Consider the following 13,739-nt stretch of genomic DNA (forward strand, 5'->3'; position numbering starts at 1 on the left):
CCGCTTCAATGTAGGCCAGATCATTGCAGTGACATGTTATCAGTGACACGCTATCGGTAACACTTGGCCACAGCCACACATATGACTTGTGTGTCAGAGCTCAAGTGTCTCAGTGGCAAAACTATTGGCCATGTGCCAGTTATCACCTCTGGAAAAGGCAAAGATTTTTAATGAGTACAGAAGATAGAAGAAGATAGAAAGAGAGCACTTGGTGCCACGTAGATGCATACATATAATGTTTTGGAGTCTTGACTGCACTGTTGACCATACTGGTTGTAATATTAAGTCGTATTTCATCCATGGTACTCTGGTGGAAGTATTGATCTAGGGATCTAATTTATTAGTCAACTATACAAGGGGAAAAAAATGAGATGAACCCACTAGTCTAAAACTAACTCAGATTTCAAGTTAAATTTGACAACCGTTTAATGTCAATGACTCTCTGAACAAAGGCATTCGAAACCATTAGTCATATTCTTCTATAAGAATCATGCCGCTTAACTATTCAGCTCCTCACATTGTGCATTATGAAAATTGCACGTTATCCTTCAAACTGACAAAAATCACACCCCTCTCCATCTGAAAGAGAAACACCAAGGCGTTCCCAGGTCAGTTGGTAGATGTAATCTCTCCACCGTGCCCTGGGTCTACCCTGGGCCTCCTCGCAGTCGGACACACCTGGCTGAAATACAGCCTCGACAGGAGCCAGTTAAGGTATAGTAAGGTCTGGTCGAGTAGTCGCGCACATCCTTAAGTTTATCATATAATTATGAGTCAGTAATAGGTGATGCTGTGTTTTCTTTCTTTTGGGGTGGGGACATCATTGGTTAATTCTTTTGTAACATGATGTGCTTGTGATGTTTTTTCAGCTGCGTTTATGATAATTATGGGATTAAACAGACTTAATAAAAAGCCATGATGAATACCACCATAACTGAAACCACAACACTGTTTGGCCTTTTGCACTTTTGACTAAGATTTTGCATTTTTAAGACTTATTTTAAATAGTGGCGACTAAGTGGTCATCCAGGCAGGTTTCTTACGAGGAACTTACTTCTGACAACATTTGGATCACATGTCTCTCTCTCTCTCTCTCTCTCTCTCTCTCTAGACACTTAATAATCTGGTTTCAACTAACTGCCGTCCTTTGGTGAACAACAAGTCATTTTGTTCATAGATTTGAGGGTGTTTAGATGTGATGATAGATGTTTCATCCAGTAACGTGTCAAGTAGTTGTCAAAAGTGACTGCCTGCTGCTTTTGTTTGTTATTGTCATGGGATTAAAGTGATTTAAAGAAAGGCCAGAATGAATACCTGTCATGGTCCTGGGCCATGTGGGCCCAGTATTCTTAGTTCCTTGTATTTTTGTATTTCGTTCCTTATTTAGGCCATGTTTTCTGAGTTGCCCTGTTGTGTTGTTCCCTAAGTGTTTTCCCTTCATGGCTTTTACCCCCTGTGTGCCCCTCTGTGTATCTGTGAGCCCTCGTCTCTCCTTATGTTTTATTCCATGTTTCCCCAGCCCGTTATGTCTGTTTTCCCCGTGCTCTCTCTCCTCCTGTCTGAACCTCTGTGCCTGTACATGTCATGTTCAGTTCACCCCGCCCTGTCTCGTTATGATTATCAGTATCACCTGTGTTCCCCGTGTGTGCCCACTTTCCTCGTTTACCCTCTGTGTATTTCTGTCTGAGTCCCCCTCTGTTCGGCGTCGCGTTCTCCCTCATACCGTGTGTGGTTCTCCCCGTGTCTTCCGGTATATATTACTTTAGCTTTTCCCAGTTTAGTGTAGTTTTGCATTGCTTTTGTATCATCGTTATTGTTTATCACCTGTCAGCAATAAAGCTGCATTTTGAGTTTATCCCCCGTGTCTGTGAGTTTGCAATTTGGGTCCTCATCCTGCCTGCCACACAGCCGAGCCATGACAATACCACAGTAACTGAAAATCTCAGCCATATAGCCGAAACTAAACCACATTTGGCCTTTTATATGAGCAGTGGAGACAGACAACAAGTACAGGGAAATACAGCAAGGCAACGAAATACAGTGACTGTCTGGCTGGCATTTGCCCTAAACACTCACCTGATGGCCCAGAAATGTACAGTACATGCAGATTTTGGTCATCCTATGCTTTGAAGATGTTTATAAGACTATGTTAAATCTAGGACCTCATCAACTACTGACTTTGCTTTTGGGACACTCTTTATAGCACTTCTGGAGTAGCCACTGAATATCCAGGCCAAAATGTCCACGTCTATTTTGCCATGAATTTTACTGGGATTGTTTATGAATCCCAGTAAATTTAAAAAGGCAAAAATAAAAATATTAGACATTAAGTCTGCGCAAACTGCATCACTTGGACTATAAGCGAGCCACTTTAGGAAAACAGGCAGTTTCTAGTACTAAAAGGCTGGTCCCTTGTTTATAAATTCAATATATTTATATGTAGCACAGTTCACTGTATTTTTGTGTGTATAAATGATAGATGGATGCTTCAACCAATAACCTGCTAATAATTTACTGAGGCTGACTGCCTGTGAACATCTTTCTACTCAGGAAGGCAACATGTTTTTTCCACTTTGGCGCTGTTGGTATGGAATTGTTGAACTTATTTTAGCCAGCTGATGGTAATAAATTAGTTTTTTTGTTTGTTTTTTAAGTGCTTGCCCTTTTCTGTAATGAAACGTGGTTTTTAAAAGTCCAAGTTTCTGTTGATTTTTATAATCAGCAATGACAACTTATTAATATCGACACAGCTTAAATTGACAGAATACATTCTGAGGATTGTTTGGGGTTATTTTTTTCTGCTGGTACTCGCTGATTTGTTATAAAATGTACTGGCAAGTACTACTGGGCAGATTACAATTTGTGACCGCACCCTTCATACTAACAGTCTCCACACACTAAGAGGCACGCTCATATTCTTCAGGTTGCAAACACACCCCGTGCACAGAGCCTTTGTGACTGTGGCAACAGAGAAATGTTTAGGTGTGTTTGGGTGCTGTTTTACCAAGTTGGTTCCAGGTGGAGCATGTGTGTTCTGTAATCTTCCGACTATTGTCCTCACATCAAAATTGAGCCCTGGCACGAGGTACAGCTATGCAGTGACACAAGGTTGCCTGGTTAATTATCTACCTGCCTGAGTTACTGAATGACATGAGTGCTTTTTGAAATGGAGGGTTTGAAAATGGCCTAAAACAGATGAGATTTTCCAAGGGAACGTTAGGCCTTCTTGGACATGCCACTTTAGTGCTTTCTCTTGCATGCTCTGTTGCTGAGGTGGAGGGAGTGGGATCATCATGGTGCCTGCAGTACAGACAGCAGCACCACATCATTAGGAACAATATCCTCAACTCTCTTTCTCAATCAGAACATTTCATGTCATGCAAAGAGACATTTTGGCAGCTACCACCTTGACCCTGTGATTTGCTCCCTCGAGGAGTGATGACGTAAGTTGCTGTCAAACGTATGAAAAGCCTGACACAAACACATAACACAGTATGTCAGGCATTCATTCATTACATTCTGCTGAAGGACTCCAACTATTATTTAACATGTTATGCTGGTCAGTGCATTTTGTTTCTGTTTTGCTGAAATTGCTTGACATTGATGGCTCTCAACACTTCTTAAAAGAGCACAATGAAATGTATTTGCTGTAGAATGAAAGCAATTTCCACCAAAGATAAGGAAATAATAACTCCCGAATAAGGACATGCTTTCCAACACTCTGTTTTTCTTGTGTTTCTTTTCATTTGGATTCATTATTTAGTGCTAGCGTTTTTCTCACACACTCAAACTTACAGCGCAGCATTCAGGAGCATAGTATGACCAATATGAAGATATAATTGGCAGCAATGTAAGACAACTACCTTGATAGAAACCAGTATGACAATCCTGTATGAAAGTCAGTGTGGAGTGACTCCCACATTAGAGTGAACTCTTTTTTTTTTTTCTTTTTTTTTTTAAACTATTCTCGTCTCGGGGGCATGAAGTACTACTGCTTAGTACAAAGATACTGGTGTCTAAAAGATGAGCATGATGTGACCTTTAGCATCTGTGTCTTTATGCTGTGACCACAGCAATATTGAATGCTGAAAGTAAACTATTGTATCTGAAAAATTGACACATAAATCACAAGACTCAACCACTTGCTGCTCCTTTGAGCATTTGCATTTAGTTGAACTATGTGTTCATTTTCTGTTTAATTTAGCTTTCATTCGCCTTTTGGTTAGGTTTGGGCAACCAAAATTACTTCAGGAACTGACTGAGGTTTGGGTTAAAACATGCATGTTCACAACATTAACACTGGTTACTGAAAGAAATATTTGGGACAAAACAGCAATATTTCATGTCGCGTTATTAAGAATGGACTTTTTTCTTTTCTTTCTGGACTGTTTTTTTGGTAAAATACATGCCTCTTAACAGACCTATTAAACTTTAGTACTTGGATGACACTTTTCTCTAAAATCCTGCTTATCCTTGTCAGAGTTAGGGTAGCTAGAGCTTATCTCCGCTACCATAGGTCGAGAGGTTCAGGGTACACCCTGGACAAACACAGAGAGAGAAACCATCCACACTCACACCTATGGGCAATTTAGAATAACCAGTTAACCTTACCCCACTAATTGCATGTCTTTGAACTGTAAACTCCACGCAGACGGTGGAGTCAAACTTGGGACTTACCACACCTCTGTCCTGCCCTAGCATTAAAAAAAAACGAAGCATAAAAACACCATATCAAAAGCAATCAGTATGCAGAACCGTTTACCTATAGCAGATATAAAATTTGATCCAATTTCTTTTGTTGAATCTATGAAAAATGCCAAAGACTGTCTGTCTGCCAACAAGGTAACTCCTAAAAACTCTTGGCTAAAAATTTGGCATATTTCAATGAACCATTTGACAAAATTGGACAAGTGGAGGACAAATTAAGTTAATAAACAGTATCTGGAAGTCTTTAAAAAAAGCAAAGAAAAATGTATCTACTGTTCAACGAAGCCTCATCAGAAATGGGCTCAGTGGAAATGTGGCTCCCAAGAACAGATTTATAAGCAAAGGAAACGTAGGCTGTATTATGACAAATAACATAAGAATTATGCTGAAAGTCAGTGGCAACGGGTATTATGAAATGATGAATCAAAATTTCAAAATTTTGGTTGAAACCATTGTCAACAGAAGGTCAGAAGAGAGGTACAATAGTGAGTGCCTACTGCCATTTGTAAAAGAAAGTTAAATTGATGGAATTATTAATGAATTACGAATGCAGAATAATACAGGCAGACTTAGATCCACCGTGTAATTCCATCTGGAAAGTGTCTGATTGGCAATGGCTTCATTTTTTTTGCATCACTATCATCCCTAATAAATTATCAGTGCAGTAAAAGCATACCTGGATAACAGAAAAAAACACACACACAATAGAACACTAGTTCATGGATTGGCCTCCCCAAACCTCGGAATTCAACATTATTGAAGCAGTCTGGCATAATCTTTACAGAAAGTGAAATAAAAGGCAGCCAACAATCCCAAGAAGAACTTTGAATCTCCTTCAAGAATCCTGGAGAGAAGTTCCTGAAAAAAACCTAAAGAAATTACAATAAAGTTTGCCTAAGAGAGTTTGGTAGCTATACCAAATATTAATCTCTTTGAGCTCCTTAAATTGCTCCAACTCTGTTTTTGCTTAATATTGTATTTTCATGTATGTTTGCAGATAATTCAATAAGTCACTGCACCTATTTCCCATTCTCCTAGCAAAATATAAATAAATAAATAAGGGGCGGTTCAATACTTTTGCTCAACACTGTGTACAGGGATGAAGCACTGTGTCCAGCATGTCTACAGGGGCACTCAAAGCCTAGAAGCTGGACACGTCCTCACACAACAACCCTGCTGTCAGTCAAGCCGGCCCATTACGTTGGGCATGACATTTAAAGTTGGGCGAAGAAGATGGACAAAGTGCCCTTACCTCCTCCGTTTGAGCCCTGCAGTTGAGCCCCTGTGCAGCATTCGCGGATGAGTGTGTTTGTGTGTGTGACTTTGGTCAGACTTGGTCTGGCATAAGGACAGCTGTCACATTTCCAACCTGTCACATGCGACACAGAGGAGATGCCAGAGGCCAGGGCATCGGGGAGCACAAGGACGGACACAAGGAAAAGCGCGTTTGTGTATGCATTTATGTCTGAAAGAGTAACGAGCATGGAAGATGTGTAGTTGTGGCCACGTGAAAGAGCTTGACTTGGAGGCACCCTCTAACCTTGATGTCCACACAAATGTACGTGCTCTTCACCCTCTTTCTTAAAACTAGTCCTTGAGCTCTTGAGTCATATTCTCTGAGGGCACGTAGTAAATACTGGGCACAACGTAGAACTGCAACTGCTGCAGGATGCCCTCCCTGTCTTGCAGTCCTCAGAGTGAGGCCATTTCAGTGCTCATTACTTACTGATGAAGAAGCCTCTTCATTAAGGTTCTGCCTGTGGCTTGTGGAGGAAAGGCTTTTTTTGTTTCTTCTCAACTAACTCTTTACATAAGCAAGCAGCAGCTGCCCTCAAGTGTATTTGGTTAAAAGGGAGAAACATTAATGGCCATTTGGGGCCTTTTATTTCATTACAGAGGGAAATGCTCTTCTGTTTTAATTTAAGTAATGGTTTCAAGGCAAGCAGGTTAAAAGGTCAACTTTTGTTCTCATTGGGATAGTTTTGAGAGAAGAAAGGAGTTTTTAAATTACCACTGCACTGCAAGCACATCCCTTCTGTGTATTCCATAACCAAAACCAGCTGTCAAGTAAATCATTTGTATTGCCTCTCTACGCTTTAATTTACTTTAAACACCCCACTTAAGAACAAACTTTTTTCCCCCAGAAAATTGCATCATGAAATTTGAGTTCAAGTTCAAGCTTTAGATAAACATCTTTGTCTCTCTCTCCGTACTCTTGAAATTTTTTTTATATCTTTTAATACTCAGGAGTCTGGGTACTTGAATCTACAGCTCATGGGACTTCAGGGATCATGAAAGTGGAGATTAAAAAAAGAAAAAATTAGGTTACACTGTTGTCGGTTTGCAATACTTGGACAGTTCTAAGAGTCAAAAATAGCATCTTCCCCACAAGCAGCATTCACTCACAAAGACAGCAAGATCTGACATCTTTTTTCTCTAAGTTATCCAAATGTTTAACCTCTCAGTCAGCCGCAATTTAGTTTAAGTTGCACGATTAATCAATTGGTTCTTAACTCTCACCGATTGCCAGGCAGTGAGTAGAGTAGAGTAGAGTAGAAGTCTATCGAATTTGTGGATTCCTTCACTAAAAACATATTTGATGACTTATGATGATAACATCCATACTAAATTAAGATTGTCTCGATTATGACATGAAGACATTTGCTTTGGCTTGATTGATTTCACTTGGTTTGGATTCATTTAGTCTTGTCTGTTGCAGAGGAGAACTCTGCAACTAGGGGTTTTTGAGCTTGTTCCATTGCTTAAAATTCTGGGATTTGGGGAGTTTTGCTAGGTCAATGCTTTAGTGCTCTTTTTGATGTTAGCCAGCTTCCTTGTGAGCTGTGTTTTATGCTTCGGTGGGGTAAAGTATCCGTTGCAATGATGATCAATCTTATCCACTTCACCTATAACGGGGCGCACTCATAGCAGTGTTTTTACTGCATATATAAGTTTTTGTCTCCAAATCTCCCAAAAGACAGGTTTTATCCAACCACAAAGGAAAACCCACTTCCCCATTCCAGTGTTTTTACAAAAAGACCTTTTCCTTATTTAGTTAATGATGTATCCAATTTTTTGAAATGAAAGTAAAACACACTTTTACTTAGAAGACCCTTGGACTTTACCATATGTATCCTAATCATTCTTACTATTGGTTGTCAGCCTCCAAAGCCCAGTATTTGGCCAGGAGAGGACCTATGTAAGATGTAATGTGGCAACAAAAAAAAACATGGCTTGTCAATAAAGTTCATCAACCTGTGGTGATGAGATTCACCAATCTCTCAACTTCATGTCATTGTTTACTGGTGCAACAATGACACGAAGTTGAGAGCAAGTTGTTCAACTCTCAGCTATGAGACAAACCCCAGGTTAGGAAGCAGTTGTCCACTACATGATAATGGGAAACAAGTAAATCTCTATACATGGTAGAGGCATATGTGATTCTGATATTCGGGCCTTTGTCAAGACTTAAAAACGGCGTCACATAGCTACTAGGAAGCATTGAGACTCTTAGTCTTGGAGGAAAAGTTGGATGACACTACTTACTTTTCAGTTTTACAAACAAAAGTGAGGTTGTAAAATAATCGCGCAAAAGTTTGATGTGCAGTTATACTTACCTAAACAAGACAAAACAACTATTTTTATCTGTGTAGTCCAGTTCTTTTGCACAGCACATTAATTTAGAATGGCAATAGCTAAAAGTTAAAGGGTCTGCCTTTAGTTTGTTTGTTTCACTGATGCAATATGACTTGTGACAGCTCCTCGCTGTCTTCTGGGACGAGATCAGTCTGATTCATTCCGCAAAAAGGCTCTCCCTTCAACGGCGCCCTTGGTCTGACCGAATCGAGGGATGGTCCACTGCAGCCCATGCAGAGCTGGCCCATGCTCCCCTCCTAGCCCTCTCCACCTTCCTGTTGGTTCTCATCCGTCTGTTTACTCTCTCCCAGTCCGAAGGAAGCATCCATTAAATCACCTTTAAAGATGAGAACGGGACTTGACAGCTACAAACTGGAGCAAAACAATCTTTTCCCAAACCCCACGCCCACCCCAGCCCCACATCTCCACGCCTGTTCCTATCTGTCCCATATTGTCAGCGGCAGAAGCCGCGAGCGCTGCTGAGAGACAGAGAGCAGCTCTTGTTTACTGATGCACACTATATTGATGTGAGCTGATTCCATCAGGCAACACGTTTGGATGCCACACACCCTGTCGTCTTTCTCTGCCTCCTTTCGACGTCTTATGTCTTTACCCCCTAATGTATCTGCTGCGACAACACACTGCGTGACAGTCAGTGTAGCTTAAGCCATTGTAGTGACCAATAAATACATGTGTTACTATATAAATGTACTGCAGAGTAAAGAGCTGCATTAATAGCCCTTTTTATTTTATTTGCCTTTTCTTTGCCTTTTGGTCCTCTGACATTTTTCTTACTCTCGAGGCTGTAATTATTTATTATTGATTTTATTGTTTTTGATTAATTCGATTGTTTTTTTTTTCTTTAATTAAGCAAATGATTAAAAATCATTCGATTACATGGTGAGAAATTAATTCCACTCCACTTAAGGAGAAAATGTTCAGTGAAGGAGTTTATTTTTCTCAAACCAGAGGTCATTTTTGGTTTTGTTATTAGCACACCAAAGCGTGCGTGATTATTTAATAAGCTTGATTACATTAGAGGCTGCTTTGCTGCAAACTGGTTGCACTGCGCCTCTGTCCATCATGTATGGTGGTTAGATTTCCTCTCACCACGGCGGGCAGCGATTATAACAAATGGATGAGTTCAAACCATCTGTAAGACATTTGATTAACGCTGCTGAGCCTTCATGGAGAGAGATAGGGAGTCGAGAATGGTGTTTGATGTGGAATTGCACTAATGACAGTGCTCGGGAAGTAGCCATGCTCTAGGAAAAACATCACAGAATGAGAAATTAGAACCTCAGAGAGACGGATGAGGTTTGCAGCGAGCAGCTCCGGGTGGCCTCTGCATCCATCTCACACATGATTTGATTGGTGCTCCCAGTCATCAGCTCAGCCTCATGGTGCAGCTGTTGAAGTTAATGTGGCATGAAACAAAACAGATGTTTCTTCTGGTGTCTTCCCTCCTCGCCTTTCCATCTACTTTGATATTTTTGAGGCTTGTGCAATTGTTGTGAAATGTATCATCCAAAACAGGGAACTGTTTGCTTCTCAATCTGAACTGTTTCGAACCTCTTATCAAATCCGTCACTTGCTTCCTTTTGGAAATTTGACACTGCACATGTTATAAATAACTCAAGTGGTTTGAGGTAGATGTAGTGTTATTTTCTGTTTAGCTACTTGTATGTGTACATGCGATGCAACAAAAGCGACAAGGTTATCGTATGAACGGTAGCAGATGTATTGATTAAAATGGAAGTGTGTCTGCTATTAGAGTGACGAGAGCTTCCTGTAAAGAAAAGGCGTAGGAGTCTGCAGATATGCTAGCAGGTGTTCAAGGCTATACTCACGCACAAAAGCACAAGCTAACATTTCCATCATATCCTAAGAAATCATTTCATCCATTGTTGGATGTGCTATATATGTATAAAAAAAACAGGTAAATTGGGGAAATTATGGCCATTTTTCAATTATATACGTGCCTCATAGTTGTGGTAAACTTGCCAGATAAAGTTTCCATTGGACTTTATTTTTATTTTATCTTTTTATTTATTTGTGGCAAGTTCCACTCAAGACTTTTTGACAGCTGTGGCAAGGTTCTCCTCATTGTTAAAGCGGCATCTCATCTCATTGTTCCACACACGTTTTACCGGTCCAACTCCTGGTAGTTGGCAGGTACCAGGTAGTTATATTGTGATTGTGGCCTGTCTGATGCTATCAGGTGCCAGTAAAAACAAGAGAAATATATACGGTATATATTAAGACAAGAAGAGTTTTATAAACTCTTGCCAAATCAAATATTAAAAGAAATATAATTATCTTTAGGTGTACCCCCCACTTTTTTAAACACATGTTTAAACAAATATCAGTCACATTGGCAACTTCTTTGACACCTTTTGCTTCAATTTATTTGGAACTGAATGCTGACATTTGACATTTTTGTTCTTTAAGTTTTGAGCAGTGTTTGTGGTACAGTGAAGCTCGTTGTCCTGTTCGGGGAGACGAGCCATCAGGGCATGCGTTTATCAGAGGTGGCCATGCTTGACCAGAAACAATGATTGGGTTGGTGATATCATTACCATGAATTTAGGTAACATGTTAAGGGAAGCAAACGTCTCACGGTTTTTTCTCCATAGAGGAATATTTGGATAAGTCCAAAGTTGTGCTAACACCAGGTGGTTTTTGTTCATTTGGGTTGTCTTTATTTCCGTTTGCTCCTCCTGCTGCAAAAAATAATTAATTTCTTCTTTAACATTGTTGATGTTGTACTTTTTTCTTTTAAAAGTACATAGCAACTGGAGAATAATGATTTGGTTAGCCATCTTTGATTGATGAGAACCTCGACCAGTTTACCATCTGAATTCGAGACTATGGCACAAGTTTCATTTAATCTCTGACTGACTTTAATGATCTGATTAGTTCATGTGTTTTAATAACTCTGAATGCCTTCATAGTCCATATTTTATTTTTTTATTTATTGTTTGTTTATTTACTAAACCAATCTGGCTTCTTCTATCTAAGGACACAGCACTGGACCCTGGAGAAGATGTGGCCCTTCTCTCAGTGAGCTTTGAGGATGCTGAGGCAACCCAAGTCTTTCCTAAACTGTACCTGTCCCCCAGCATCGAACAGTAAGTGACACTTACCATGTATGGCCATATATAATGTGTGTTCATAGTGATGGCAAGATCAGGAGGGGAAATTAAAAAACATTTACCTTAATTTCACTCTAAAAATCAACTTTCTCAACAAACAATCGACCAAAAACAACTCTTGCCACTGACTTATGTGTTTCTAGTGCTTCCAGTGGAGACTTTAAAGTAAAAAGTTTTTCAGTAACTAACTTTTAAAAGCAGCGCACAGCTAAAGGTGATGTGGCCCAGCTCTGCAGATGCAGGAGATAATCTCTGGATTCGAGTCAGTGTGCTGTGAATCTAGCGACTTATTATGTCACTGTGAATAGTCATACATCCCAGTGTCTGGACTCATCAGACGCTTTTTCAAAAACAATAAGAGAAGAACTAAAAAAAAATTAGATTGATGACACACGGAGTCTGAGCTGAGGGATGACTGGATGTCTGCAGACATCTGGAGTGTTAACTGTGCGAGTGTGTGTGTGCATGTGTGTGTGTGTGTGTGCGCCTGCGCTCGAATGTTTTCTGAGTCTGTGGGCACTGTGTGGGTATCGCTGCAGTGGGCTTCTTTGTTTAACTTTTTTTTTGTCTTGCTAGATTCAGTGTATGTGTTTGTGTGCATTTGTCACTTTCTATTTGGGTGTGTGTGTTTGTGCAGATGCGTGTTTGTGTGTGTGTTTGGATGCATGCATGCATGTATGTGGGTCTTCATATCTCAAATATATGTCTGTTTTCATGTATTTGAGTGCCCGGGCTTTGCTCAGAACACAATCTCTGTGTAAGTGTGGATGTAGATCTGTGTGTGTGTGTGTGTGTGCGCGTGTGTGTGAATGAGAGAGAGAGAGAGAGCGAGCCAGGTATGGGCCCATTCTGACCTCAGGGCCCCACAGTCTGGGTTTCCGTGCTCAGAATAATCTCGAGCTGATGTTTATTTACAAGCACACGCCCCGTCGCACCAGGTTAAGAGGCCTCTGCTCCCTCCCCCATCACCACCGCCGCCACCACCACCCGTTCTCGCTCTTGCCCTTTCTTTCTTTTCCTCTCTCTCTCTCTCTCTCTGTCTCTCGTTCTCTTGTCTCAACATGTTTTTTTTTCCACTCTCATCTGTGGCTTCTCTGTCTTGTTCTGCCCTTTAGTTTCTTTATCTGCTATTATTAAATTGTACCTTTCCTTTTGGTGCTTTAAAGATCTTGGAAAGAAAAGCAAGTGGACTTGTGTCAGTTTCTTGAAGGCCTCTCACCATCTGAGAAGCTTCTAAGACCAAATGGTGGAGAGTCCCAGGTATTTAAGCCCTAGTGGGAGTTGTCTCTTAATAGGGCTGCTGACCCATTATTGTTCATGTGCCTCATCACACGAGCCAAGGTATGGGTCATTAACAGCAGAGGTTTCAGGTGAAACCATTGTCAGACCTTGCCGCACCCTATCATGTGAGCCATTGAGATCAACTGACATGAGATGTGAGTGGGCGTTAAGGCACCTGTGAAGGGATCTCAAAACTGGATTGGAGATGGCAGACAGTCAGTGTCATAAGTAGGGATGGGTATCGTTTAGGTTTTATCCGATACCGGTGCCAAATCGGTACTTTTGAAACTGTGCCGGTGCTCAAACGGTGCTCAAACCGGTGCTTAAAGAATGGAGAACACAAAATTGGTCCAAAAACCTCTCATGGTCAGCTGTTTTTTGTAAAAAGATAACAATGTTAGCCTTTTCTGCAGCTATGGGGCATATATGGTATCACTCTTGGCTGGAAGCAGTGCTTAAACAATGTAAAAAACACAAACGTTGTCCAAAAACCTCTCATGTTTAGCTGTTTCCCTCTTTTTCTTTGGTCATTTTAGCCTTTTTGGCCAGGGTGAAGGGAGTATCTGCCATCAAACAAGAGGACAGCCGCATGTAGCTATGATGATGTTTGCTAGTTCACCTTACATGCATTAATGTAATAACGTGGTTAGCCTACTCAACGTAAATTATACACGAACAACATTAAGCTACTCACGCAGAAAAGAACGGCTGCTGCTGCTGCTGCCATCATCATCCATCATCATTTCTGCTACACTGGCAGGGCTAGGGGCCAGGACTCTCCTCTTCGTGTTTTTGGGGGATGTTGCATAACAGGCAACCCACCCGCAGTAGATGTGCTCGGTGTGAGGTCTCACAGCAAGCTATCAAATACGGCGCATTTCTGGGCTTTTAAAAAAAACGCTATGCGTCGCCAGGTGTTTCATCGGATTTGAGGTGTTACCTCCTTTGACAGTATCACAG

At 40.8% G+C, this 13,739-nt stretch overlaps 1 protein-coding gene across 1 annotated transcript in view; it reads left to right on the forward strand.

Annotated features, from left to right (window-relative positions):
- Positions 1-13,739, forward strand: part of babam2 (BRISC and BRCA1 A complex member 2) — a 118,537-nt gene that overhangs the window by 71,809 nt on the left and 32,989 nt on the right. Inside the window, exon 7 of the mRNA XM_085257765.1 lies at positions 11,365-11,474. Within this exon, the coding sequence (XP_085113891.1) occupies positions 11,365-11,474 (110 nt within the window). The remainder of the gene's footprint in view (positions 1-11,364; positions 11,475-13,739) is intronic.

This window comes from Mchenga conophoros, linkage group LG19 (genome assembly GCF_057382185.1).
Source record: "Mchenga conophoros isolate Kocher_MC1m ecotype Shallow Benthic linkage group LG19, M_conophoros_male_GT1.1, whole genome shotgun sequence".
In the NCBI taxonomy this organism is placed as follows: domain Eukaryota; kingdom Metazoa; phylum Chordata; class Actinopteri; order Cichliformes; family Cichlidae; genus Mchenga; species Mchenga conophoros.